At 52.1% G+C, this 26,087-nt stretch overlaps 1 protein-coding gene across 1 annotated transcript; it reads left to right on the top strand.

Moving 5' to 3' along the window:
* The first annotated feature begins 1,566 nt into the window (after window positions 1-1,566).
* Window positions 1,567-24,701, top strand: LOC117192895 (lipase 3-like). The gene is made up of 5 exons (XM_033397638.1): window positions 1,567-1,701; window positions 14,048-14,281; window positions 14,354-14,512; window positions 24,178-24,262; window positions 24,352-24,701. Exons 1-5 carry the CDS (start codon window positions 1,567-1,569, stop codon window positions 24,678-24,680), a joined length of 942 nt encoding a protein of 313 aa, XP_033253529.1. The 3' UTR covers window positions 24,681-24,701.
* The last annotated feature ends 1,386 nt before the right edge of the window (window positions 24,702-26,087 follow it).

Below are 26,087 nucleotides of genomic sequence, written 5' to 3'. Positions count from 1 at the left end.
ACATCATGCCGTCTCGCACCGCGGAGCGCACCTCCTGCGAGACGAACGGCCCGATGGCGGCTCCCTGTGGCCCGTGCCAGTGCTGCTGCTGCTGCTGCTGATGCTGCTGCTGCTGACGCTGCTGCTGCTGCTCCTGATGCTGCTTTTGCTGATGCTGCTGCTGCTGACCCCCTTGACCGCGCGCGTTGTAAGCCGGCGGCCGACGCCGGAACAGCTCTTCCTCTGCCCCCGGTGACGGTGGGGCCTGCGGCCGTGGCTCCTCCTCGGACTCGACGTGTTCAGGGGGTGGCTGCCAGAGCTCCTCCTCCTCCACCTCGGCTCGTCGTAACCTCTCCTGCCACTCCTCTTCGGGCGACTGGACTCGAGCCGCCTTCGGCGCTGGTGGGCACTCCGCCTCCTCCTCGTCGCTGGAGATCACCGCCAGCCCGCCTGCCGCGCCCTCCGCCCGCGTCGCCCTTGCCTTCTCCGCTTCCGCCCGCAGACGCGCCGTCTCCCTTCGCTCCGCTGCGTCGACCCGGCTAATACAACGCCATTGGTGCGCGACGTCTCGCTTGTGGCGCTCCGCCTCCGCTTCTTGCGCCGCCTTTTCAGCATCCTGCGTGGCCTTCAGCCTCTTTGCCAGCGTCAAGGCGTCCTCCCATACACGCCGTTGCCTCCGCTCCTCCGCCGCCGCGGCCAGCGCGAACCGCCGGTGCCATTCGCGAGGCGTCGTGCCTCAGCGGCCGCGTTATCTTCCGCGATGTCGGCCTTCGTTGCCTGCGGCTCTTTGACCGCGGTCTCGGTCGGCGTTGTCTGCGGCTCTTTGACCGCGGTTTCGGCCGGCGTTGGCTGCGGCTCCTCGACCTGTGGGTCTGTCGGCCGCTGATCCCTTGTGCGTGCCGACGACTCCTCTTCCTTGGCCGTACGCGTCGAACGCGTGGACGCCCGCTTCGAGGCCCGCTCACTGGGCTCCTCCTTCCGCGTCTCCGTGCGCCCCTCCTTCCTCCCTCAGGCCGCTCCTCGCGCTTGCTGGGGTGGGGCTTCTCGCGCTTGTCGGTGTGGGGCTCTTCGTGCCTGCTGGTCCGGGGCTCCTCGCGCCTGCTGGTCCGGGGCTCCTCGCGCTTGCCGGTGCGGGACTCCTCGCGTCTGCTGGTCCGGTGCTCCTCGCGCTTGCCGGTGTGGGGCTCCTCGCGCTTGCTTGTGCGGGGCCCCTCGCGCTTGCTGGTGCGGGGCTCCTTGCTACTGCTGGTCCGGGGCTCCTCGCGCTTGGTGCGGGGCTCCTTGCTACTGCTGGTCCGGGGCTCCTCGCGTTTGGTGTGGGGCTCCTCGCGCCTGCTGGCCCGGTGCTCCTCGCGCTTGCCGGTGTGGGGCTCCTCGCGCCTTCTGGTGCGGGGCCCCTCGCGCTTGCTGGTGCGGGGCTCCTTGCTACTGTTGGTCCGGGGCTCCTCGCGCTTGGTGTGGGGCTCCTCGCGTCTGCTGGTCCGGGGCTCCTCGCGCTTCGCCTCGCGTGCGCGTTCTCTCCGTGGCGCCGGCTCCCAGCTCACCAATTCTAAGTCACTTTCCGCCTCGGTGTACCCCGGCGATACCATGGGGGACATCGTCGGTCCCATGGATCCCGCGGTTGACACTAGCGGTGAGGCCAACAACTGTAGCTCCGGGGACCTACTCCTACTTGCCCTTTGCTCCTCGCGCTCGACCTGGTACGCCTGCCGCCGACTTTGTGTATGGGTGATAGCCTGATACCCGCGGCGAATCCATTTTCGCTGCTCCGTTAAGTACCTTATTAAGTGCTGCTGCATCTTACCCTTTTTCTTTTTTCCACCTGGTCAACTTTTGAAAAGACCTGATCGTGCGCTGCTCCCCCCTTTATAAGGGCTCGTGCCGGTGTTCACCGTTCCCTGTAACGGTGCCTTACATGGGCCCGTGGGACGGCTCTCTCTTGCTTTCCAGCTGGCTCTCTCGCTCGCTCCCGTTTTGAAAGTTATCCGCGCCTCTCGCCGCGTTAACCCTAGGGTGCCCCCTGGTTTTGTTAGCTTTCCTTCGGTTCCCACTTTTCTTCCTTTTCCCTTTTTTTTCCATTTGGCCCTTTCTACTTCCAGGTCTGGCGACGTGTTGCCTGGCTTCGCCTTGGATCTGGTAAGCCTCCCGAGTTCTTGGGTTCCTCATCTCAACTTGCCTTTCTTCCAGCCCGTCCTTGGGTTCCAGTCCAGGGTGCTGACTGATCTCCCAGCTCGTGACCAATAGGTCCTCCGACCTTTCGCCCGTGCTGCCAAACATCGGCCCGCCCCCCGTGGCCAGCTCCGCCCGTCTCTGGATCGGCTTAGACGCGGATGTCACCCCCGTGCAGCGCCTCGGACCCAGGGATCATCCGATTCCCCAGCCGGAAGACCGCGCACGGGCGGCATCCGCTTTTGTCCCGCCATCCCCGACGTTAGCAGCTGGCTTCGATGCCCTGGACCCGGACCCGAACTTCTGCTCATCTCGGAACCCCCTTCTCGGGCGCCCCCTCGTCCGTCGACGCACCACGCAACCCGCCCCCCCTGGGATAGTGGTAACCCGGGTATCTTCTACCTTCTTTGCCTTTGATCAGTTCCAATTGGCTGACGAGCTAATCCTCCTTTTTTTTATTGTAGGTCCAGCTTTATTGGTCCGCCGGCCGCCGTCTGCTGCTTAGTTTTACTGAACCTTAGTTGTAAGAGCATCCTGTACGGCCTTGTCCTGCGTGGCATCAAGTTGGGCCACCCGCTCCTCCCTTGTGGGCGATTCATGTCCTGCGTGACACGCGTGGTTCTTAGTTTTTTTGAACCTTAGTTGTAAGAGTATCTCGTACGACCTTGTCCTGCGTGGCATCCAGCTGGGACTCTCCTTTCTGCCCCTGCCGTTAGTCTCTGTCTTCCGTGCTCGTCCACCCTTATCCGTATGCCTCGCCCGTTGCCCCTCCTTGTGCGTCGTCTACGATTCGGCTCCAGGGCCTGTTTTAGGGGTTCCTTCCCCGGGTTGTGGCTTCAGGTCCCCTATACGGGCGGTCCGCGTCCGTTTCTCGCTGTCCTTCTTTAAGTTACAAATGACCGGGGACACGAAATCCATTATGGTGTAGGGCCCGTCATATTTCGGGGCCAGTTTTGCCGCAAACCCTTCGGCCGCGTTGGATAGATGGTGTTGCTTGGCCCATACCTTGTCTCCAATCGTGGGTTTCCACGCTCTCCTCCTCAGGTTATAATACCTCGCCTGGTCCTGCGCCGCTCTTTCGAGATTCCGCCTCACCAGTTGAAACACCTCTCTCAACTTGGCCGCGTTCTCGTCCGGAGTGGGCGTGCCCTGTCCTGTGCCAAGCGCTTCGTCATCGTATAGAGCCTTTGGTAGCCTCGGCTCTCTCCCTTGGACCACGAACGCCGGCGAGTACCCGGTGGATTCGGACACCCCTGAATTTACGGCCAACATTATCTCCGGCCATTTCTCATCCCAGTTCCTCTGGTTCCCTTCGGTGAACTGAGCTATCATAGTTCTCCTGCGGCGTGTACGGGGCCGTGAACTGATGCCGTACACCCATCTGCTCCAAAAACCTCTTAAAAGCTCTACTGGTGAACTGGACGCCATTATCCGTGATCACCACCTTCGGCACGCCAAACCGGGACACGATGCGCTCTCGGAACGCTTTCGTTAGTGCTTCCGCCGTGGCCTTTCTCAAGGGGACCAACTCGGTCCATTTCGAGAACCGATCCACCATCACCAATAACATGGCATTCCCATGCTTTGACCTGGGCAGAGGGCCCACGAAGTCGGCACACACCGTTGCCCACGGCTCTTCTGGCACTTGTGTCAGCCTTTTCCCGGCCGCCTGCAGTTGACTTGGTTTGTAGCGTATGCAGCTTTCACACTTTCTCACGTATGTCCTCACATCTCGGTGCATCCGCGGCCAGAAGTATCGGGCGGCTACTCGGGCCATCGTCCTTCTGCCGCCCGCGTGCCCCGCCTCCGGCGAGTCGTGATTCTCTCTTATAACTCTCTCTCTTAGATCCTTCGGTACGCATAACTTCCATGATGCTATCTCCTCTTCTCCAGCCCGGTGAGGGATGTGCCGGTATATCCGGCCTGCTTCCTCGACGTAATCCGGATATTTCCTCGGTTCCGTCCTCATCCTCTCTTTGACCTTTTTAATCCATCCGCACTCTGCCTACGGTTCGTGTCCCTTTTCTGCTTCCGCCTCGGTGGTTCTCAGGCATCGCTCCGCCAATGGCTGTCGGGACAGTGCGTCCGCCACTACGTTCAGCTGCCCTTTCCTATATGCCACTTCGAAGTCGTATTGTTGTAGCTCCAGCGCCCACCTGGCGATCCTCCCTGTTGGGCTCTCGATGCTGTTCAACCATTTCAACGCCATGTGATCCGTGACCACCTTGAAATGGTATCCCTCCAGATAGGGCTTTAGCTTTCTTATAGCCCATACAATGGCCAGACACTCCTTTTCAGTCGCCGAATAGTTCTTCTCTGCGCTATTCAGAGTCCTACTGGCGTATGAGATGACCCTCTCGCCCTTCTCCGTCTCTTGCGTCAGGATCGCCCCCAGTCCGTAGTCGCTGGCGTCCGTCTGGAGCACGAATTTCTTTGAGAAATCTGGGCATGCCAACACCGGATCTGCTGTCAGCCGACCTTTAACGTCCTCGAACGCTTGTTGCTGTTCCGTTGACCATTCCCACTTGGCCTTCTTCTTCAGCAAAGTGCTGAGGGGCTGCACCAACGTGGCGAATCCCTTTACGAAACGCCGGTACCAGGAGGCCACGCCCAAGTATTGTCGTAGCTCTTTGACACTCGCTGGCGGCTGCAACTCCTTAATGGCCGCCACTTTCTCGGGATCGGTGCAGATTTCGTCTCCCGTTACCAAATGCCCCAGGTATCGTAGCTCCTTCCTAAAAAATTGACACTTGTCCACATTTAGGCGCAAGTTTGCGTTCTTCAACCGTCGAAAAACTTCTTCGAGGTTGCGCTTGTGCTCCTCCTCGGTACGGCCGATGACAATGATGTCGTCTTGGTACGCGAACGCGTGTGGCATCATCTCGTAGCCGAGGCTGAGTGGAGTCCGAATGGCATCACCTTCCACTGGAACAGCCCTTTGCCGGGCACCGTGAACGCGGTGAACTTTCTACTGCCTTCCTCCAGTGGTATCTGCCAATATCCGTCCTTTAAGTCCAAGCTACTGATGAACCGTGCCTCCCTGAGCTGGTCCAAAATATAGTCTATTCTTGGCATGGGGTACGCATCCTTGATGGACTTCGCGTTTATCTGTCTGAAGTCCACGCATAATCTCCACTTTCCCGTCTTCTTTTTGGCCATCACGATGGGTGAACTGTACGGGCTCTTCGATGGCTCAATACACCCTCTTTCCAGCAGTTCGTCAACCTGTTGGTTGATTTCGGCTTGCATCTTGGGATTTTTGGGGTAGTAGCGCTGTTTGACCGGCTGTGCATCACTCATAGAGATCGTGTGTGTAGCTATGTTCGACACTCCCTTCAGTTCTCGGAACTCTTCCAACTCCTTTGCCAGGAAGTTTTCAACCGATCCCTCCTCCGCTCGCGTTCCGTCGGATGCGGGCTCGACAGACCTTCCCGTGTTCGCTACCACCGCCACTGACAGACTCTCCTCCAACCGCCCCTGGCGGTGGCCTCTCGCCGGGATCACAATCCTGTGTCCCGCACAGGTCACCTCTGCTCCGACCGCGGTGAGGAAATCCCATCCCAGGACCAGCTCATCTATTACTCCGGGCAACACGAGAAGCGGGATTGTAACGATCTTGTCCCCGAAGGCCAGCTCCACCTCGATCTGGGAATTGATTTCCCGGCTGCGTCCGTCAGCCAGCCGCACCAGCTTCCTCGTCTCTTTCTGTCGCCCCTCTTCCCCAGTCTACTCGCCGCCTCGCAGCTGATAAACCTGCTTGTCGCCCCGGTATCGACCGTTGCTTTCCAGTTGCTGCCCGCGATCCTCACCACCGCCGACAGCTGGACATCCTCCTCCGTGAGTTCTCCTATGAGCTTTGGGGGGCTTCGTCTTGCGAAAAGCTCAAGAGCTTTGGAAGCTTTAAGCTTTAGCGCAGATCAGCGGCAGCAGGTGCTTCACACCTATGCGACGGTGATTAGTTACCCTTACTTTTGCATTAATACGAAAATAACGAAAATGTAGAAATCTTAAATTACAAAAGTTCCTAGTTAAATATTCATGAAATTATTCCCAGTACCCTACCATCTGTTTTTGAGATCATATATTTTATTCCTATTATTTAAAATTATTATTCCTATAGTTTTAATTTTCTTATTGCCCTAGCTTATACTCAACCCATAACTATATATCATTTTCTTTCTACCCAGGTATTTAGCTTTAGGCACTATCGTTAAAAATAAATATTGTTAATGATTTGGAAATGATTTGTTAGAAGATTTTTGTTTAGGAGCCATGCAGGGATCGATGAGGGAGAGTGAGGTATGACCCCCGGCGAGAAAAGGGATCATCCATAAGCCATATTTTCTTCGGAATTAGGATGATCAAGGTTGGGAGGGCCATGGCTGTTGCATCCAACACCAGCACAGCTACCCGTCGGTTCGGATATGCATGGCGGAAGCCCACTTCCCTTTCCCCTTAATTCCTTTGTCCCTTCTAATTCCCCCAGCCTCCTCATCCTCCTTCCCCAACCCCCTAACACAAGTCATACGGTCATACGCAGGGTATTGCACGCGAACAAAAATAATAAGATAAGGCATCGACGCGAGCACGTATAGGAAAGGACCAGTATAGGCCCTCTTGAAGATGCTTGCTTGGGCGCAGCTGGCGGCTACGCTGGGATGATCGTCGAACACGGCCCTCCGCGGCTTGGGTCGCGGGGCGTTTCCCGCTTTCTGGCAGCACTGCCATGTCGGGGCTCCTACCTTGCCGCACCTCCAGCAGAATGTTATAGGTCGGCCATCGGATGCTTGTGCCCAATGGCGGTCACTTCCACATCGTCGACACGCCTGGGCTGGGTTTTTCACGAACCCAGCCTCTATGTTCGTGTTCGCTTGGTCGTCCCGCCGCGTTGGGACCGGCCTTTTTTCCCTTGTCGAATCAGAGCTGGCTGTCGTTTCGCCCTGGCAGCGGCGACATATCTCCGTTACTGCCGGACGAGCGAACGGATTGTTTGCTTTTGCCTTATTCGCCGGACACTCCCGTTGGAACTCCAGCCGGTCCCTCTCCAGAGCCTCAAACTCGTCGGCCAGCGTCATCATGTGATCCAGGTCTCTGCACCTATGTGGCCGGATGAACACCCTCAGATCGGGCATGCTGTTGTCTCTAATGAGCTCCAACTGCTCTTCGGGCGTGCATTTTAGTGGCCGCATGAGGGTCTGCATCTCCACCATGTAGTCCTTGAATGGCTCTCCCCATCTTTGCTTCCTCAACCTCACCTCCTGGAGTAATTTTTCAAAATACCCCCTCGGCAGGAAGTATGCTTGGAAGCTACGCGCAAATGCGTCCCATGTCTGCCACTGCCTGTTGTTGGCTACAAACCACATGAGCGCCCGACCCCTTAGCAGCTCAGGCATGGCTCGCGGAATTAGATTCAACTCCAACCCGTACATGTCGGCTGACCACTCGATCTGTTACAGGAACTCGAGTGGTTTCGCCGTTCCGTCGAACCGAAACGACCACTCCCTGAGCTGCTTGGCGACGTGGGCAAAACTTGAACTGGGCGGTCTCGTGGTTTGTTCATCGAGTCCCCGTCGACGATCCTCCCCTGCTCTCCCTTCTTCCAATCCCTGTGGGTTTCTCGCGCCCCCTTTTTCCGGCTGTGCTGGCCTGGTTGGCCTCTCCCCACTCTCTGCCCGCGGTCGGCTAGGCGACCGGCTTTTCACCGGGACCGCCAGGCTCGCGAGGAGCTCCTCTGGGGTCTCGGACGGCCGTCTCCACAGCGTTACTTGCTCCGCACTCGCCGGCAGCGTCAGGCGCTCGTATGGATCCGCCCCGTCCTCCATTTGGGCCGCGGTCACGGCTCCTTCCGCCTTCATCTCCCAGGCCTCGAGCGCGTCCGCATACTCCGGTTCCTCTCCGTGTTTCTCTATCCACTCCTTAAAGATTCGGCGCATCTCGGTCAGCGTGCCTTCCAATCGAAGACCGCACGCCCGCGCGCACTGGACCAAGTCCTCTTTCCTCAATAAATGAACCCATCGTCGGCTCCTCATTTTTATGCCCTCGCGATACCAAACTCAATACCGCCCTTCCCAAATGCACTCTGTCTTTTGCTTGTCGAGAGACCCCACGTTGGGCGCCAGTTGTAACGATCCGTTCTTTTCTCGTCTGATGCAGCTGGGCTGGCTCAGCGGTCGGTAGGCTCGCTGCAACAATATTTGTATGTTGTCCCGACGACAAGTAAGAAGGCACGGGTTGGGTCTTGTACTGGTATGCTAATATGCTTTATTGGTATCTTAAGTCTATCTTACGCTATTCCGACTCCGGTGCGGGTTCTCCTCGTGGTTCTCCTCTGTGGTTCGATGAGCATGTCGCTCCCTGGGCCCCCCACGGCGTCGCCGAGCGTGGCACCGCCGGCTCTACTGACTGGGTCTAGCGATTCTTGGCACGTGGCCCAAATCCGCCTCTCAGTCAGGATCATGACGCGTTCGCTCTCACTCGACTCCCTTGGCTTTGCGGCCCGAGGGTGCCTCACTCCTGGTGGGATGCGCGGCAAGCGGGGGACCGTTGGTTCAAGGGATTGGGGTCTTTGGCTCTTGGCTGCACGCTCGAGTCCGCCTCTCAATCCTCACACAACGTGTTCGCTTTCTAACGCTCTTTTCCCTTCGCTTGGTCTCACTCTTGTCGCTCACTGTGCACTTCACTTTTGCTAGCTCCGTTTGCTGACTGTCCTCTGTTCCTGGTCGCGGCCCTCCTCTTATAGGCTCGCTTCTGCGTCAGCGCCGCCGATGCCGCTTGGCGCTAACGGCACTTTCCGCCATGCGGTGCCCGTATTTTTCCATCGGCGTTCCTTCATTCCCTTGTCGCTTTCCAACGGGACCTGGCTGGTGGCGTGATCTCATGACCATATTTGGTCATGCGCTGGGCCACTGCCGGCCCGATCCCGTCATCCCGCGGCTCTCTCTCCAGGGTCCTCCCCTCTCATCTTGGGTCCCCGGGAGAGCTCTCCTCGGGAATTCGCCGCCTCCGGATATCCCCGGATAACGGCCGTTAGCGCTTAACCCTGCACTGGCCCCTACGTGTGGAAATACCTTTCCTCGCAAAGACTATAAGAGCTGGAGCAACGATGTTTTGGATCCAGACTTCTGTGATATGTCACTGCTAAAAAAATATTTCAAAACTTCGCCCCGCCCACTTCCGCCCCCACAAAGGACGAAAATCTGTGGCATCCACAATTTTAAAGATATGAGAAAACCAATTGTAGAGAATGACCATATCTTTAAGACTGCGGAATCTGAATTGGATCGTATTATTATTATAGCCAGCATCAAGAAAACAATTTCATTTTTTCTCGCCCTGTCTCTCTCTAACACACACGTAGCATAGGCGGCTTTGCTTAGAGTAAAACATTAGCGCCTAGATCTCAGAGACTACAAAAGCTAGAGCAACCAAATTTGGTACCCACACTCCTAATATATCGGACCGAGACGTCTTTGTTTAAAAATTTCGCCACACCCCCTTCCGCCCCCGCAAAGGACGAAAATCTGGGGATATTCAAAAATCTCAGAGACTATTAAAGCTAGAGTAACCAAATTTGGTATCCGCACTCCTGTTAGATCTTACTATAAAACGTGTATCTTAAAATTTCGCCCCACCCCCTTCCGCCCACACAAAGGACGAAAATCTGTTGCATCCACAATATTGCACATTCGAGAAAACTAAAACCGCAGAATCATAGATAATGACCATATCTATCAGATTGCTGAATCTGGATCAGATCAGATCATTTTTATAGCCAATAGGAACAAATCAATTTGCACTGGCTACGCAGCACCCGACGTCACGCTCAGACTGATTTTCTGTCTCTCTCGCACGCACTCTTTGTCGTGTCGTTTAATATTAGCGGCGTCTGCCGGAGGAGAGCCATACTGACTTTGTATCGGGTATAACCGTAGAGTTGCGGTGTCCGCAGCAACTCACAACGTTCCCCCTCGTTTAAAATGGTTTCTTTAAATTCAGCGTAATTTTGAATATCTAGAAGTTTCGTGCTTGATTTGACAGCTTTTTATACCCGATACTCAAAATGAGTATTGGGGTATATAAGATTTGTGGTAAAAGTGGATGTGTGTAACGTCCAGAAGGAATCGTTTCCGAACCCATAAAGTATTTATATTCTTGATCAGCATCAATAGCCGAGTCGATTGAGCCCTGTCTGTCTGTCCGTCTGTCCGTCCGTCCGTCCGTCCGTCTGTCCGTCTATCTGTCTGTCCGTCCCCTTCAGCGCCTAGTGCTCAAAGACTATAAGAGCTAGAGCAACGATGTTTTGGATCCAGACTTCTGTGATATGTCACTGCTACAAAAATATTTCAAAACTTCGCCCCGCCCACTTCCGCCCCGACAAAGGACGAAAATCTGTGGCATCCACAATTTTAAAGATATGAGAAAACCAAAACCGTAGAATTGTAGAGAATGACCATATCTTTAAGACTGCGGAATCTGAATTAGATCGTATTATTATTATAGCCAGCATCAAGAAAACAATTTCATATTTTCTCGCCCTGTCTCTCTCTAACACACACGTAGCATAGGCGGCTTTGCTTAGAGTAAAACATTAGCGCCTAGATCTCAGAGACTACAAAAGCTAGAGCAACCAAATTTGGTATCCACACTCCTAATATATCGGACCGAGACGACTTTGTTTAAAAATTTCGCCACACCCCCTTCCGCCCCCGCAAAGGACGAAAATCTGGGGATATTCAAAAATCTCAGAGACTATTAAGGCTAGAGTAACCAAATTTGGTATCCGCACTCCTGTTAGATTTTACTATAAAACGTGTATCTCAAAATTTCGCCCAACCCCCTTCCGCCCACACAAAGGACGAAAATCTGTTGCATCCACAATATTGAGGATACGAGAAAACTAAAAACGCAGAATCATAGACAATGATCATATATATCAGATTGCTGAATCTGGATCAGATCAGATCATTTTTATAGCCAAAAGGAACAAATCAATTTGCACTGGCTACGCAGCACCCGACGTCACGCTCAGACTGATTTTCTGTCTCTCTCGCACGCACTCTTTGTCGTGTCGTTTAATATTAGCGGCGTCTGCCGGAGGAGAGCCATACTGACTTAGTATCGGGTATAACCGTAGAGTTGCGGTGTCCGCAGCAACTCACAACGTTCCCCCTCGTTATTTTTAGCATGCTCAAGCTCGGCAAATCATCTCGCGTCTCAATCGCAACAACAAAACTTTCATACGATTTAGGCAAACCATTTAGCAACACAACTGATAAGATCTTTTCATCAACCTTTATAGGTGTATCGCTGACTCGGGATCATCGATCAACATTATGAAAGAAAATTATACAGATTCCGAGATAAAAGACGATAACCTTACAGTCCATACCATCAATGGACCTGTCCGTTTAACCATAAGTATAATGAGGAATGCGAACAAAACATGTCCGTCCGAACAAAAGTTCTACATACATAACTTTTCCGAGAACTATGATATTTTATTAGGAAGAGAATACTTGATGGCAAGTAAAGCCATCATCGATTACAGAAATGACACTGTAACATTAGGAGCTAGGTCGTACCCAATCATTCAGGGTGGAGAAGCTATTGAAGCCGGCAAGACCGCACAGAAGTGCATAGATCCCTCTACAAAAGAAGAGAAGATCGTACATAAGTGCCTTGACCCATCTCCAGAGGGAGATCAATACTTCGCTTCCGCTCTAGACAGTGAATTAAGGGAATGTAATCAATTAAGATTAGATCGTTTAAACGACGAAGAAAGGGAGGCATTAAAGGTCTTATATGAGTTTAAAGATGTGCAGAACAGAGAAGGTGACAATTTGACTTTCACAAGTACAATCAAGCACGAGATCAAAACTCAACATGAAGACCCGGTCTACAGACGACCATACAAATATGCCCAGATACACGATCAGGAGGTAAATCAACAAATCAGGCAGGGAATAATTCGAAAATCGAATTCTATGAATTCTATCTATGATTCCGAAGAAGATAGATGCTTCAGGAAAGCAGAAATATCGAATGGTAGTAGACTATAGAAGCCTTAATGAAATAACAGTTAAGGACAAATTCCCAACTCCAAGAATGGATGAAATCCTAGACAAACTAGGTAAATGTCAGTATTTCACGACAATCGATTAGCAAAGGGTTTCCATCAAATACCCATGGAACCTAGCTCAATCCCCAAAACTGCGTTCTCCACTAAGCATGGACATTACGAGTTCACTCGTATCCTTTTGGCTGTCGCAACAACTGTCTCTGAAACACACTCGCACTCTCACTCTCCCTCTCTACGACCATCTATCCCTTTTGTTTGCAACACATTTATTAGGCAAACCAAAGCGCAAACTTCCGTTCAGTCCACGTTCCAGTCCTCCCAGACAAAAAACTTGTCCAAAACAAAGGCAGCAAAAAAATTAACTTAACTCAATTTAAAAACGAGGGGGAACGTTGTGAGTTGCTGCGGAGACCGCAACTCTACAGTTATACCCGATACTAAGTCAGTATGGCTCTCCTCCGGCAGACGCCGCTAATATTAAACGACACGACAAGGAGTGCGTGCGAGAGAGACAGAAAAACAGTCTTTTTTTTTATTTTTTTTTATTTTATTAGAAATCAGCTTTACTTAAACTATGATCTAATATTAGTGATATTTACATTGGCTTACTACATATTATAAGAGTTTAATGATTAGGTTTATATATACATTTTAATGATGTGTTATTCAGCAAATTTTTCTATTTTTTATGTTCGATGGGTGGAGACGTTTGAGTCTGCGTGGGATTTGGGGGTGCAGTAATCCTCTAGCTGTTTCATTTGGATGGTTAATGAGCCTATCGTTGTATCGACTGCTATGATGGTTTATTTGATCTCCAATTTTTGGGATGAGGAGATCTCTTTCCAGCATTGTGGTCCGAACAAACCACGGGGCACCTGTCATCGCCCTTAGAGCCTTCGCTTGCATGACTCTGATTTTATTCAGATGCGTCTTCGCTGCACATCCCCAGACTTGAATGGCATATGGCCATATAGGGATTATAGTAGCCTTGTACAATATGACTTTATTGCGTAGGGGAAGCTTACTTTTTGAGTTCATGAGCCAGTGCAACTTTTTGAGTTTGTTTTGACATTTGATGACTGTAGCTCTGATATGCGGTCCCCAAGTTAGGCTTTTATCGAAGTGGACACCGAGGTAACAGTGACTGCTCTTGCGCGGAATTATATTTCCGTTGAAGGTTAGGTCTGGTGGGTGCTTGCTTCTTAGAGTAAAATTTACGTTAACTGACTTTGTTTCGTTAATTGTGATGTTCCATTTTTTTGCCCATTTTTCCACGGATTCGAGGTAGATTTGAAGTTGTTCAGCAACGGCTCGGTAGCAGGTGGATGACGAAAGAATAGCAGTATCGTCAGCGTAAGTGGCGACCAGGAAGTTGCTTGGGTTGACGTGCGGTAGCGGCATGTCGCGTGAAAACAATGTGTACAGGATTGGCCCAAGGACGCTGCCTTGTGGAACTCCAGCTCTGATAATTTTTATGTCTGAAATAGCGTCCTTGATTGTGACAATAAACGTTCTTTCTCCCAAAAATGACTTTATGACTGAATACTGGGGGGCGGGTAGTAGAATCTTTAATTTATATAAAAGTCCCTTGTGCCAGACTTTGTCGAAAGCTTGTTTCACGTCGAGAAACACCCCTGAGCAGTATTGCTTAGTTTCATAAGCGTTGAGGATGTGTTGAGCCACTCTGTGTACTTGTTCCGGAGTCCCGTGCTGTCTTCTGAAACCGAATTGGTGCTGTGGAATAGCTTCCTTGACGCAGCTTTCAGCCACCATTCTGCTCAAGAATATTCTTTCGAATATCTTGGAGAAAACTGGCAGTAGGCCCTCTACGACCTGCCCGCCATCGTGGACCGTGTACTGGTAATGACACGCCACCGGCAGGTACACTATGTGGGTCACTCGCAGGGAACCACTGTGCTGCTGGTGCTCCTGTCGCAGCGTCCCGAGTACAATTCGAAATTTGCCAATGCGGCCCTAATGGCTCCCGTGGCCTTTCTCAAGCACCTTAGTAGTCCGCCGCTGCGTTTGCTGGCCAGCGACAGTTCTGGGGTAACCGTGCGTATATACTTGATGAGCGGACACATCACCAGAATATGATCCTAGAATCCTAACCCTCCCCCCTTACAGATGCTACTCAACAAGCTGGGCCTCAACGAGCTGCTGCCCGCCACGGCGCTCACCCAGGTGGGGGGGCAGTTCTTCTGCAGCGCAACCCTGCCCACCTACACCCTCTGCACGTTCTTCACCTCCCTCTATGTGGGCTTCAGCGACTATCCAGTGGATCGTGTGAGTACGATTATATATGCGGGCCATAATTTAGCCAACAAAGCGGCCCCAAAACTTTTTTCTTGTTGTATGCAAAAGTTTTTATTGCACTCAGGAGTGGTACTGAACCAAAACCCCATGCTGCCACACACACACACACACAGGCATATACGCACATACAGACAGGAGTGGGGAAGCGTGGCGACGAATGCGAGAGGTAGAGCTCTGCTGGAGATCATTGCGCCCCTGGACATCGCGCTCCTCAACGAGGGAAACCAGCATACCTTCTCCAGAGCAGGAACAGGATCGGTCATCGACCTTACATTTGTCAGCAGCTCACTTTTTAATTCATCGGGCTGGAGCATCAGCCAAATCTACACAGGGAGCGACCACAGGGCAATTATATGGGACACAGGCCAACAGACGTGTAGCGTAGAGACAGCTGCGCCCAGATGGAGATGCTATCGCGCCGAAACGCTCAATACGGCCCTGTTCATGGAGCTTATGTCCAACCTCACGGCGAATGGAAATGCTGAATGCATGGCCAACCATGTCATGGAGCATCTGGAGGCAGCATGCAATGCCACCATGGCGCAGAGGAAGCACTACGGTCGCCACCACCAACCTGTGTTCTGGTGGAACGAGGACATTGCCGCGCTACGCCGGGAATGCAACCAAGCTCGACGCCGCTACCAGCGCTCGCGCGGAAGCACTGCCTTTCCGCAATGGCAATCCACGTTCAGGGACTGCAGAAGGGCCCTCAAGGCGGCCATTAGGGATAGCAAGCGCCAGTGCTTTCTCAAGCTATGCGACTCTGCGGAGCAGGACCCATGGGGAAGGGCGTACAAGTTGGTGACGAACAAACTTTGCGCCAAGAGGCAGGCCCCCCCATCGGACCCCGACACGACAAGATCTATCGTGGAGGAACTCTTTCCGCACAGGGCTGACCACATCGGGGATGTCCGTTGCCTCACACTGCAGCCGCACAGTCAGGCACACATCGAGGAGGTGTCACTCGAGGAAGTCGAAAGCGCAGCCAGGAGCATCAGCCCGAACAAGGCTCCTGGGCCGGACTCTATCCCGAACAGAGCCCTCTTGCTCGCCCTCTCCACGCGTCCGGACATCTTTGCGAAGCTGCTAAATCAGTGCCTTCGGGAAGGAGTGTTCCCTGTGAGGTGGAAAATACAGAAGCTGGTGCTTATTCCCAAGCCAGGCAAGCCGCCGGGGACAGCGTCGTCGTATAGGCCTATCTGCCTGATCGACACCGCGGGTAAACTGCTTGAGAAGGTGGTCTGCGCGCGACTGGAACGCTCCATCGCGGAGGCTGGCGACCTCTCACCGCACCAATACGGCTTTCGCAAGGCCCGATCCACGATAGACGCCGTTCGTAAGGTGGTGGACATTGCCTCCGGTGCAATTGCCGGCACTCGGTGGAAAGGCGGCGGGAAAGAGTACTGCCTAGTAGTCACCCTAGACATTAAGAACGCGTTCAACACGGCGAGGTGGAGCTGCATCCTAAGGGCGCTGGAGAGTTTCGACACACCCAGGTACCTGCAGCGGATGGTACAAAGCTACTTTGAGAGAAGGCTGCTTTTGTACGACACGCAGGCTGGCACGGAGGAATACGAGGTATCGGCAGGCGTCCCGCAGGGTTCAGTGCTTGGCCCCACTCTGTGGAACGCAATGTATGACGGCATCTTGCGACTCAGCCTCCCCCACGGAGTACACATGGTGGGTTTTGCAGACGATGTGGCTGTCCTAGTGGTGGCAAAAGACCTGTCCGTCGTGGAAACGACCTGCAACCAAACGATAGCGCGCATTCAACAGTGGCTGGACCTGGTCGGGCTCGAACTCGCACCCCACAAAACAGAGGCAGTGCTAGTATCCAGCCGGAAGAAAGTCGAGACGGCCAACATCTCAGTGGCAGGTACCCCGGTTTCGTCTAAGCGCGCTATCAAATACCTTGGTGTCCTGGTGGACACACGTCTCTGCTTTCAGGAGCACTTGGCCTACATGGGCACGAAGGCGGCGACCACCAACGGTGCGCTCTCGAGGCTAATGCTGAACACCCGAGGACCAAAGCAATGGCGGCGACAACTGCTAACGAGTGTCACGAGATCGGTGATGCTATATGCGGCGCCAATCTGGGCAAAGGCCCTTCGAACAGCGAGCTACGCACGGGGTCTGGCAGCCACGCACCGCCTCTCTTCGATTCGGATCACCAGTGCCTTCCGAACGGTCTCGGACGAGGCAGCACACGTGATCGCGGGCATAGCACCCCTGGAATTACTGGCGGATGAACGGTCCACATACTACCAGGAAACACATGGCAGAGGAATGGACGCGGCGGCGAAAAGGCACGCATGGCGTGCAAACAGGAGAGTCTCAGAAGGTGGCAACAGCGCTGGGACACGACCACTAAGGGGCGTTGGACCCACCAGCTTATCCCGTCCATCGACGCGTGGGTAAGCAGGAAGCACGGGCAGGTCAACTTTTACCTGACTCAGCTCCTCAGTGGTCACGGCTGCTTCCGAAGCTACCTTCATCGCTTCGGGCACGCGGACTCCGCAGAATGCTCTTGGTGCGGGCACTACGTGGAGGAGGATGCCGAGCATGCGATATTTTCGTGTGGCAGGTTCGCAGCGCAGCGCCAGCGGCTAGAAGAAGCGCTGGGGGGAGCCGTAGTCAAGCAGAGCTTGGTGCCGTGCATGCTCCTGTCCCCGGAAAACTGGGAGGCGACGAGCTGCTTCGCGGCGACCATTATGAGGGAACTGCGCGCTGTTGAGCACCAGACAAGAGTCCAGTTAGTCTAAACGAAGCATGCACATGTGTGAAGCATTGCTCCACGGCCGTACCACACATGTTGGGCTTCATAGCCTAACCTTTATTATAGTTTGCTTTAAGTATAAAATAAGTTGTAAATACAAGCAATTAAATGGAATTTAAAAAAAAAAAAAAAAAACATACAGACAGAGAGAAAGAGAAAAAGAGCTGAAGTGGAAGGTTGGAAATTGGGGGAGAAGCCTTAGTTTTGGTAATAAAAGTTCTTTGAATTTAAATGCGTAAACGAGCTGCTCCTGCCGGGTCTCAGCTTCCTGGTTGGAAGTTAGGTCAGAACTATTGTGGATAGAAAGAGTGCAGATGGGTATATCGGTATGGGCTTAACGTTTATAACCTTTGGACTGTAAATATCCAAACAATCGAGAACTGTGAGAAGGTCCGTCAGACATTCAATTGGATGAACAGATTTAATCCATATATATCTGTATATATTGTGATGTACCTATTTCAGGCTGAGGTAAGCTCAGTCCCGTCCGGGGGTCAATCCACAAGAAATTTGTAGAAATGTGATGGAACCTTAAGGGCGGCGTCAGGGGGGCGGCCTGTTGTAGAGAGGTGGATCGGGGCTAGAATGGGCGTCGCTCGTCGTGTATACGAAACGACTGTGTGGACTCGGGGCGGGGCGACGTCGGTGCCTCGGCTAATTGGGGTGAACTTACGCAATCGGGTGTTTTTACTTTGATAATTTGACATTTTATTGTATTTCTTAGCGGTTTAAATGAACTTATTTTTAATTGGGCGCCGATGTCTTCTGGTGAGTTCCGGGTACCGCGTCTGTACTCCGGGCCGAGTCTCTGCGTAAGTTGCTCTTTGGTTCTCGTCGCCGTCTTTTTATAGGCCCGTATTGCTGGGTCGGCGGGTTTGACAAATGCACTTCCGCGTCGGGGCGCACTTTGCCGTTCTGCAGATTCGTTGCAGATTTTGGCGGCGCCGACTTTCCTCCGTCGATGAACCCGGAAAACCGCACTCGGCCGATGGCTTGGCTTGGAGTGGGGGAAAGCTCGTGTGACCTGATGTCTTTGGTCATCGTTCTAGAGTTGGCGCGTGTTGATCGTTGGTTGCTTGCGGAGGGGGCGCTGGTTGTGGGGTGCGGTGCGATGCGCTCATTATAGGTCGGTGGACGGATTGTATCGAAACCTTTTAGGTTCGTTACACCCTCCCCTTTCTTCCCCGACGAGAGTTACGAAGACTCGTGCGTCGGGTGCGCGGCGGTGGGTCCTGTACCTTTCGCGTCGAGGGCGGTGTCGATGCGCTTGTGGGCCAGGGTCGCGGTCGGAGGTGGTACCTCGAGCGCCTGGCTGCTGCGTGGCGGCTGTCGTTGCTGGGGCCGGGTTGTCTTCTGGGTTCCTGGGTGTCCTGGGTTCCTTTCCCTTCGTTGGGGAACCGCGTCGGTGTCCTCGGGAGACCGACTCGCTTTCTTCGTGGCATTGCTTAGTTTTGGGTTTCTCGGAGTGGGCCTGGGGCTACTGTGCCTCGTCGTGGACGTGGGTTCTGTGTTCCTTGTTCCTTGTGCTCTTGTCTCGTGTCATGGCGGGGAATTCATTGGCGGCGGGGGTCTCGAGTTCGTGGGTCCGGGGGCGTGTACTTGGCTAGCGGTGATCGTCGGCGTGTTTGGGGTGGGGCGTCGGGAGCCTTGGAGCTGGAGGCGTGTGGCGCCTCATTGTATTGTGGTTTCAATGGCGCACAGGAAATCCATCCCTATGATGGCTTGCTCTACCATATTTAGTAGTACCAAGAGTGGCATCTGTATCTCTTGTTCGTCTAGTTTGACGCGCGCTAGCAAGATCTGAGTTATCTCGCGGGCCGAGCCGTCTGCTAGGCGTATCGGGACGCATGCGGCTCGCAGGTCGTTGTCGCGGCCGAGTTTGCGGGCGAGTTCGGCGTTGATGAAGCTTCGGGACGCCCCGGTGTCGACCGTGGCTTCCGCGCGCCGTCCTCCGATGGTCACTCTCGCCATTATCCGGCCGTCGTGTACTTGTAGCGGTTTTCTTAGTTGGTTGTCTGAGGAAGCGTCGTGCCCGGCTGTTCCCGTGTCAGCTGGGGACGCGAGTCGTTTCCCGACGGGTCCCGGCGGCAACAGCCCACGGTGCGCGTTCCGCGCCTGCCGCATTCCCAACAGAAGAGGATCGATGGGTTGGTGCAGTCGCGAGAAACATGTCCAGCTTCTCCGCAGCGTCGACAGGCTGCGTGTGAGTTGGCGATGGGGGTGGTGATCATTCTATGTGCCGTTTCCTGTGCTGGAGCGCCGGCCTGGTGCGGCTTCCTTGCGGGTTCCGAGGTGTTCCAGTGAGGCTTTCGGAATTGGGCCCGATTCGTCCCGCTTTCGTTTTGTTGTGCCGTTGGCCGCGTGTACCTGGGTGGTTGTCGAGGGGTAATGAGGGTCGCTGGTACGTTTCGTTCCTGGATACTCTCGAACTCTGTGGCCAGCATTGTTAATTGCGTCAGACTTCTCAGTTCGTGCCTTCGCACGTACAGCTGGTACGCCGGGAGGGTGTTGTCATAGATCCGGCTAAGTTCCTTGGCTTCGTCGTACCCGGCGTGGTGCATGAGCAACCGGAGCTCGATGACGAAGTCCTTGAACGGTTCGCCCACCGCTTGTTTGCGGTCCCTGATCTGGTCTTCCAATTGCTCGAAGTACCGGGGAGGCAGGAAAAAGGCTAGGAATTCCTGGCGGAAATCGGCCCAAGAGGCGCTCTGGAGTCGGCTGGTGCGGAACCAACGGTTGGCTCGGTCGGTGAGGAGCTCTGCCATGGCTCGCGGCACGTAGTTCATGTCTACCCCGTACGAGAGGGCACGCTCTTGCAGTAGTTCGACGAACGACAGTGGGTCGTCCTGCCCGTCGAACTGGATTCCCCACTTTCGGATCCGTTCCGCCATCTGTGCGGCGTGACTGTAGTAATGACCGTCTGTGGGGCCATTTCCTCCCGCTGTCGGCAAGATCCTTCTCATGGGCGAAGGCCTTCGCTCCGGGGGCGGGGGCTTCGGTAAGTCTTCGACGGTTATCAATGTCGGTGAGGTGCTGGCTTTGCCCTCCATGACTCCTGGAACTTGTAGGCTGAGTTTGGGGTCCGTCTTTCGCTTCTCTGCTAGTGCTGAGATGTCGGGCTGGGGCGATCTGGCTCGTCCTGGCGATCTGGCGTACTGCCGCTCGAGCTCTGCCAACCTGACCCAGGCATCGTGTTCGAGGGGCCCGGCGACTAGTTCGGCGAAATTTCTCCGCAAATCTTCCACGTTACCCAGCTCCTCTCGGCGGCGTTTGTGTATCCAGCCGGTACTCACCCCTGGGTTGGCGACGAATTCTCCAGGGTAATACCCACTGGGCTGTTCCTCTGCATGGGATTCCATCGCTTCGATTGTTACTCGAGTTGGCTGTTTCGCTGGGCTTGCGCTTTTCCTTCACTAGGGCACTGTGTAGAGCTTCGCGGCTGACGCTTCGAATTTCTTCTCGGGGTGACGGCACTGTTCCCGTTTCTCTGTCGCTGTGTCGCGCTTTCGTCTGCTCGTTGCGCAACTCTTGCCGTTGGTATTGTGCGAGGTCGGGGCTTTCTTTGAGTCGTTTTCTTTTGTTCTTCTCTAGTGGCCGTGGGGTTTTATTCCACAAACCCTCGCTGACGTTCCCTTGGGTCCCTGCTCGGGCGCCACTTGTGATGTACCTATTTCAGGCTGAGGTAAGCTCAGTCCCGTCCAGGGGTCAATCCACAAGAAATTTGTAGAAATGTGATGGAACCTTAAGGGCGGCGTCAGGGGGGCGGCCTGTCGTAGAGAGGTGGATCGGGGCTAGAATGGGCGTCGCTCGTCGTGTATACGAAACGACTGTGTGGACTCGGGGCGGGGCGACGTCGGTGCCTCGGCTAATTGGGGTGAACTTACGCAATCGGGGGTTTTTACTTTGATAATTTGACACTTTGACAAATGCACTTCCGCGTCGGGGCGCACTTTGCCGTTCTTGGTGATCGTTGCAGATTTTTCGCCGACTTTCCTCCGTCGATGAACCCGGAAAACCGCACTCGGCCGATGGCTTGGCTTGGAGTGGGGGAAAGCTCGTGTGACCTGATGTCTTTGTCATCTTTGGTCATCGTTCTAGAGTTGGCGCGTGTTGATCGTTGGTTGTTTTCGGAGGGGGCGCTGGTTGTGGGGTGCGGTGCGATGCGCTCATTATAGGTCGGTGGACGGATTGTATCGAAACCTTTTAGGTTCGTTACAATATATATATGTATATAGCTTTATTAAATAATCACATCATTAACCATTCAGAGCATCTGCATATAGACGGCACTTTAACCTTTTGTATATCTCCTTTAATGTGCAGCCCAAAGGTACGCTAAACTTTTCCACTGCCCAACCGAACTAAAACCGTTTCCAGGAATACACACATACACACAGTTCCCCACCGCCTGCTCCGCTGGCGCGGCTAACTAGAGTATAACATACATTACGTATACGGCACGCTGCATTAAACACTTATTGTTTCCCTCTCGCATGCGAATGGTACACTCGGTACATTTGAATTTTGTTTTGCCGTGAAATATGGCGAATAAATCGCGCCCGTGCAACGAGAGAAAAAACTTTATGGCTTATCTGTGTGTTCGCCATGTTACGGGGGCGCGTGCTTAAAAGGCTTACCTATCCGACTGGAGTGAATCTGTTGGAGTGTGCCTGGTGTATGTGGCATGCCCCGGACGGACGCCAAGTGCCGCTTGTTAGTTATTAGGGTAAGGGCTTGGGCCAATTGGTTTTTGGACCAGGCCAATGCTGCCGAAGCCGGATGTTCACTTTTTATAGTTGCCAAGAGACAGTGAAAAAATGGTTGGAAACTGTTGGGGAATATAACTCTAAAGACTCTTTCCATATGCAGCCATAAACAAGCATTTAAAACGATGAATAAAACACAGTATATCTTAAACAAAACACTGCCCTCAAAAAGTACAACATACAAAATTGATCGTTCATGGAATATGCAACAATGGAAACGCAATCAATTTATTATAAATAAATACGATTTGTCAGATTTCTGAGAGTCTTACTAGCTTCAAATCAAAGAAAGTCTTATCGCAGGAATTTCAGAATATTCTATTTTGGCAAACCAATCAAAGATTCATTTTATTTCAATACCAATCCCAAGCGAATCCCTTCAATTGATGACTCTTCCTCCCAGGGAAGAACCAAGTGGAAACCAGTTTCCCTGTACATGAATAAGTTTGTCAATTTGAAACTTCAACGCCGAAACTTTGGAGCGCCAAACGGAGGCAAGTCAACAGCAATTTGGCAGCTACTGCCACTTGACACAGGAATCACTAAGTGCAACCGCGTGCCATAGTCGGATCGTCATGGCTTCCATAAAAAAGTCAACAAACTAGTCACTGCAACCAGTAAAAAAATAAAAATAAAAGGAGAATATATGGCTAAGCAAATAGGGAGCAAAGACGCTCAGAGTTGAGCAAATGGAGCTAGGCGATGGCGATGGCGATACTTGCGACAACTGTCGAACATGCCACACCATACAGATAGACGTCCGAATAAATATTTGTGCATATTTAGTAGGAGCGGGCTGCCCCTCAAGCCGGGGCCCGCATGGAGTTCAACAGACTTGGCCAACAGCAATTCTGCAATGCGTCGAGTAAGATTCGAGAGGGAATAAAGAATGTACAGAAAAACGCAAGCGAATAATCATGGGGAATGGGTAAAGAAAAACTCTGGAAACACAAACAAGCTGGCGGCACAAAAATTGCTCGTATTTGCCACAAGTTGCAAGCTGGTTGCAACAAAAATAACAACAACTGTCGTGTGGAAATGCAACGGCCAGGCGGAAAATCAAATAAACATCAAAATAGCAACAAAAAAATATGTCGCCGCAGGACGCAGAGCGACACTCAACGGGCAACGCGACGCGGGACGACAGGACGCGACACTACGCCACACGAAGCGCCACGACGCATGCAACGTTTCAATGGCTTGTCATGGAAATTTAAAGTCGCCGGATTTACATAAAATACTACAGTTAAAAACTCCATTCAAGAGTCGTTGCGGCATGGAAAAAGAATGCCACAAACATGCAGTCGACATCCACAAAAAGTGACCAAGTTTTTGCGGATATTCCAAATGAATATCCCATTCGTATTCAATCAAGCAGCGATTTCTTCGTTTTAAATTAAACTTTTTCGATAGAGTTTAATAGTATCAAAGGAAAAATTGGCAAGATGTTTATTCAGTGTTTTTGGGGAATAGAAAAACGAGGCGGAGATGTCTTGTCAAATGAATCCGTAGAATAAAAATCAATTAATCAATTGTGGAATTCTGCAAGTGTAATTTAAGAAAAATTTTACGAAAGATAAGCAGATTGAGAATCTATGTATGTATGTCCGACTCTCTTAATAACAATATTAATGAAAGCTCTTTAATCTTACGACTCTTGCCCTTAGTTTAATTTATCCACCCCAAATCAATCTTAATGAGTTTCAATTTTAAATGGAAAATTCCTTTGCATTTTCCTTAATCAAAAGCTGATCAACAAATAAGCAGATAATTTCTAAAAAAATAATAAAAATTCCAAGCAACGGTCGGAGCAGCCATCAAAGCAAACGGACCTCCTAGCCTTTGGCCTGCGACCTCGCTTCAGTGTTTGCTCATGTGTCTTTGTGTGTATGTGTGTGTGCTTGTGTGGACTTCCGTATGCTTTTAAACGGAAATAGCAGCCTGAACACACACCGATACGACGGCCGACACACACATGAATGGTCGAGAGGTCGTATATCCGGCTTCATATCATACAATTTAAACGTTTTGGAAGTTTAAGCCTAACAAAATGGCTTCATGCTTGCCTCTGCTTTGGCTTTTGCCTTTCACAGAACCTCTTGCCACGCATCCTGGAGACGATTCCGGCGGGCATCTCGCGTGGCCAGTCGCAGCACTTCGGGCAGCTCATCAATAGCGGTAAGTCGGAGAGATGACATATGCCTGATGCGAGTGGGGAAGGTAATCCTTCTCCATCCTGCTGATGTCTTTCTCCGTTTCATCCGTAGGCAAATTCCAGCAATACGACTATCGTTCGCCGAAGCTGAACAGCCTGGGATATGGCCAGCCCACGCCCCCCTCATATCAGTTGAGGAATGTTCGCCTCCAGCTGCAGATCTTTCATGGTACACGCGATGCCTTGTCCAGTCAGGCGGATGTACAGCGACTGGTTAACGAGCTGCGTCAGAGCCGTACCCGGCTGTATCAGGTTCCAGGCTACAATCACATTGACTTTCTGTTTGCCGTCACTGCCTCGCAATTGGTTTATGAGCGCATCATTCAACAGGCCTGGCAACTGGATGCAACAGCAGCAGCAGTAGCACTCCAGGGTAGATGATAGTGATGATGATGAATTACAGTGGTAGAGATACTTTTATTCTATTTTATCAATAGGTTTAATCGTCTTAATCGTGGAAATATTCATTATAGTTACACTCATAGCTTGTTATGGTGAAAAACAAAATCTAAACTAAAAACGAGGGGGAACGTTGTGAGTTGCTGCGGACACCGCAACTCTACGGCTATACCCGATACTAAGTCAGTATGGCTCTCCTCCGGCAGACGCCGCTAATATTGAACGACACGACAAAGAGTGCGTGCGAGAGAGACAGAAAATCAGTCTGAGCGTGAAGTCGGGCGCTGCGTAGCCACTGCAAATTGATTTGTTCCTTTCGGCTATAAAAATAATCTGATCTGATCCAGATTCAGAAATCTGATAGATATGGTCATTATCTATGATTCTGCGTTTTTAGTTTTCTCGAATGTGCAATATTGTGGATGCAACAGATTTTCGTCCTTTGTGTGGGCGGAAGGGGGTGGGGCCAAATTTTGAGATACACGTTTTATAGTAAGATCTAAAAGGAGTGCGGATAACAAATTTGGTTACTCTAGCCTTAATAGTCTCTGAGATTTTTGAATATCCCCAGATTTTCGTCCTTTGCGGGGGCGGAAGGGGGTGTGGCGAAATTTTGAAACAAACTCGTCTCGGTCCGATATATTAGGAGTGTGGATACCAAATTTGGTTGCTCTAGCTTTTGTAGTCTTTGAGATCTAGGCGCTAATGTTTTACTCTAAGCAAAGCCGCCTATGCTACGTGTGTGTTAGAGAGAGACAGGGCGAGAAAAAATGAAATTGTTTTCTTGATGCTGGCTATAATAATAATACGATCCAATTCAGATTCCGCAGTCTTAAAGATATGGTCATTCTCTACAATTCTACGTTTTTGGTTTTTTCATATATTTAAAATTGTGGATGCCACAGATTTTCATCCTTTGTGGGGGCGGAAGTGGGCGGGGCGAAGTTTTGAAATATTTTTGTAGCAGTGACATACCACAGAAGTCTGGATCCAAAACATCGTTGCTCTAGCTCTTATAGTCTTTGAGCACTAGGCGCTGAAGGGGACGGACAGACGGACGGACGGACAGACGGACAGAAGGACAGACAGACAGGGCTCAATCGACTCGGCTCTTGATGCTGATCCAGAAAATATATACTGTAACGGACCTGCTTCTTGGTTCGCTTGAGTTTGCTGGGCTCGCTCAGCGGTCGGCCGATTCGTTGCAACGTATTTTTATTGTTGCCCCCAACGACAAATGATTAGACCTTCCTTTTCTTTAATCGAATCTCTCTTTATTCGTACTTATATTAGGACTTAGGGCTAGATGCTACAATTCAGCTTATCTATGGATCTCCACCACGCGTGGGCTCTCGTCGGGTGTGGCAGCGTTGAGGCTGTTGATTGGGG

Source organism: Drosophila miranda (genome assembly GCF_003369915.1).
Source record: "Drosophila miranda strain MSH22 chromosome Y unlocalized genomic scaffold, D.miranda_PacBio2.1 Contig_Y2_pilon, whole genome shotgun sequence".
NCBI classification, from domain to species: Eukaryota; Metazoa; Arthropoda; class Insecta; order Diptera; family Drosophilidae; genus Drosophila; species Drosophila miranda.
The sequence above is the reverse complement of the archived record's forward strand: the minus strand, read 5'-3'. Positions and strand labels throughout refer to the sequence as shown.

What these genes read in the sequence shown, in the direction of transcription:
- LOC117192895 (XM_033397638.1), top strand. Translation starts at nt 1,567, where the DNA reads ATGGGGGACATCGTCGGTCCCATGGATCCCGCGGTTGACACTAGCGGT. An exon ending in ACGCCTGCCGCCGACTTTGT is followed by an intron (nt 1,702 to 14,047) that starts GTATGGGTGATA and finishes AACTGGCAGTAG; the next exon opens with GCCCTCTACGACCTGCCCGC. An exon ending in CGGGCAGCTCATCAATAGCG is followed by an intron (nt 24,263 to 24,351) that starts GTAAGTCGGAGA and finishes TTTCATCCGTAG; the next exon opens with GCAAATTCCAGCAATACGAC.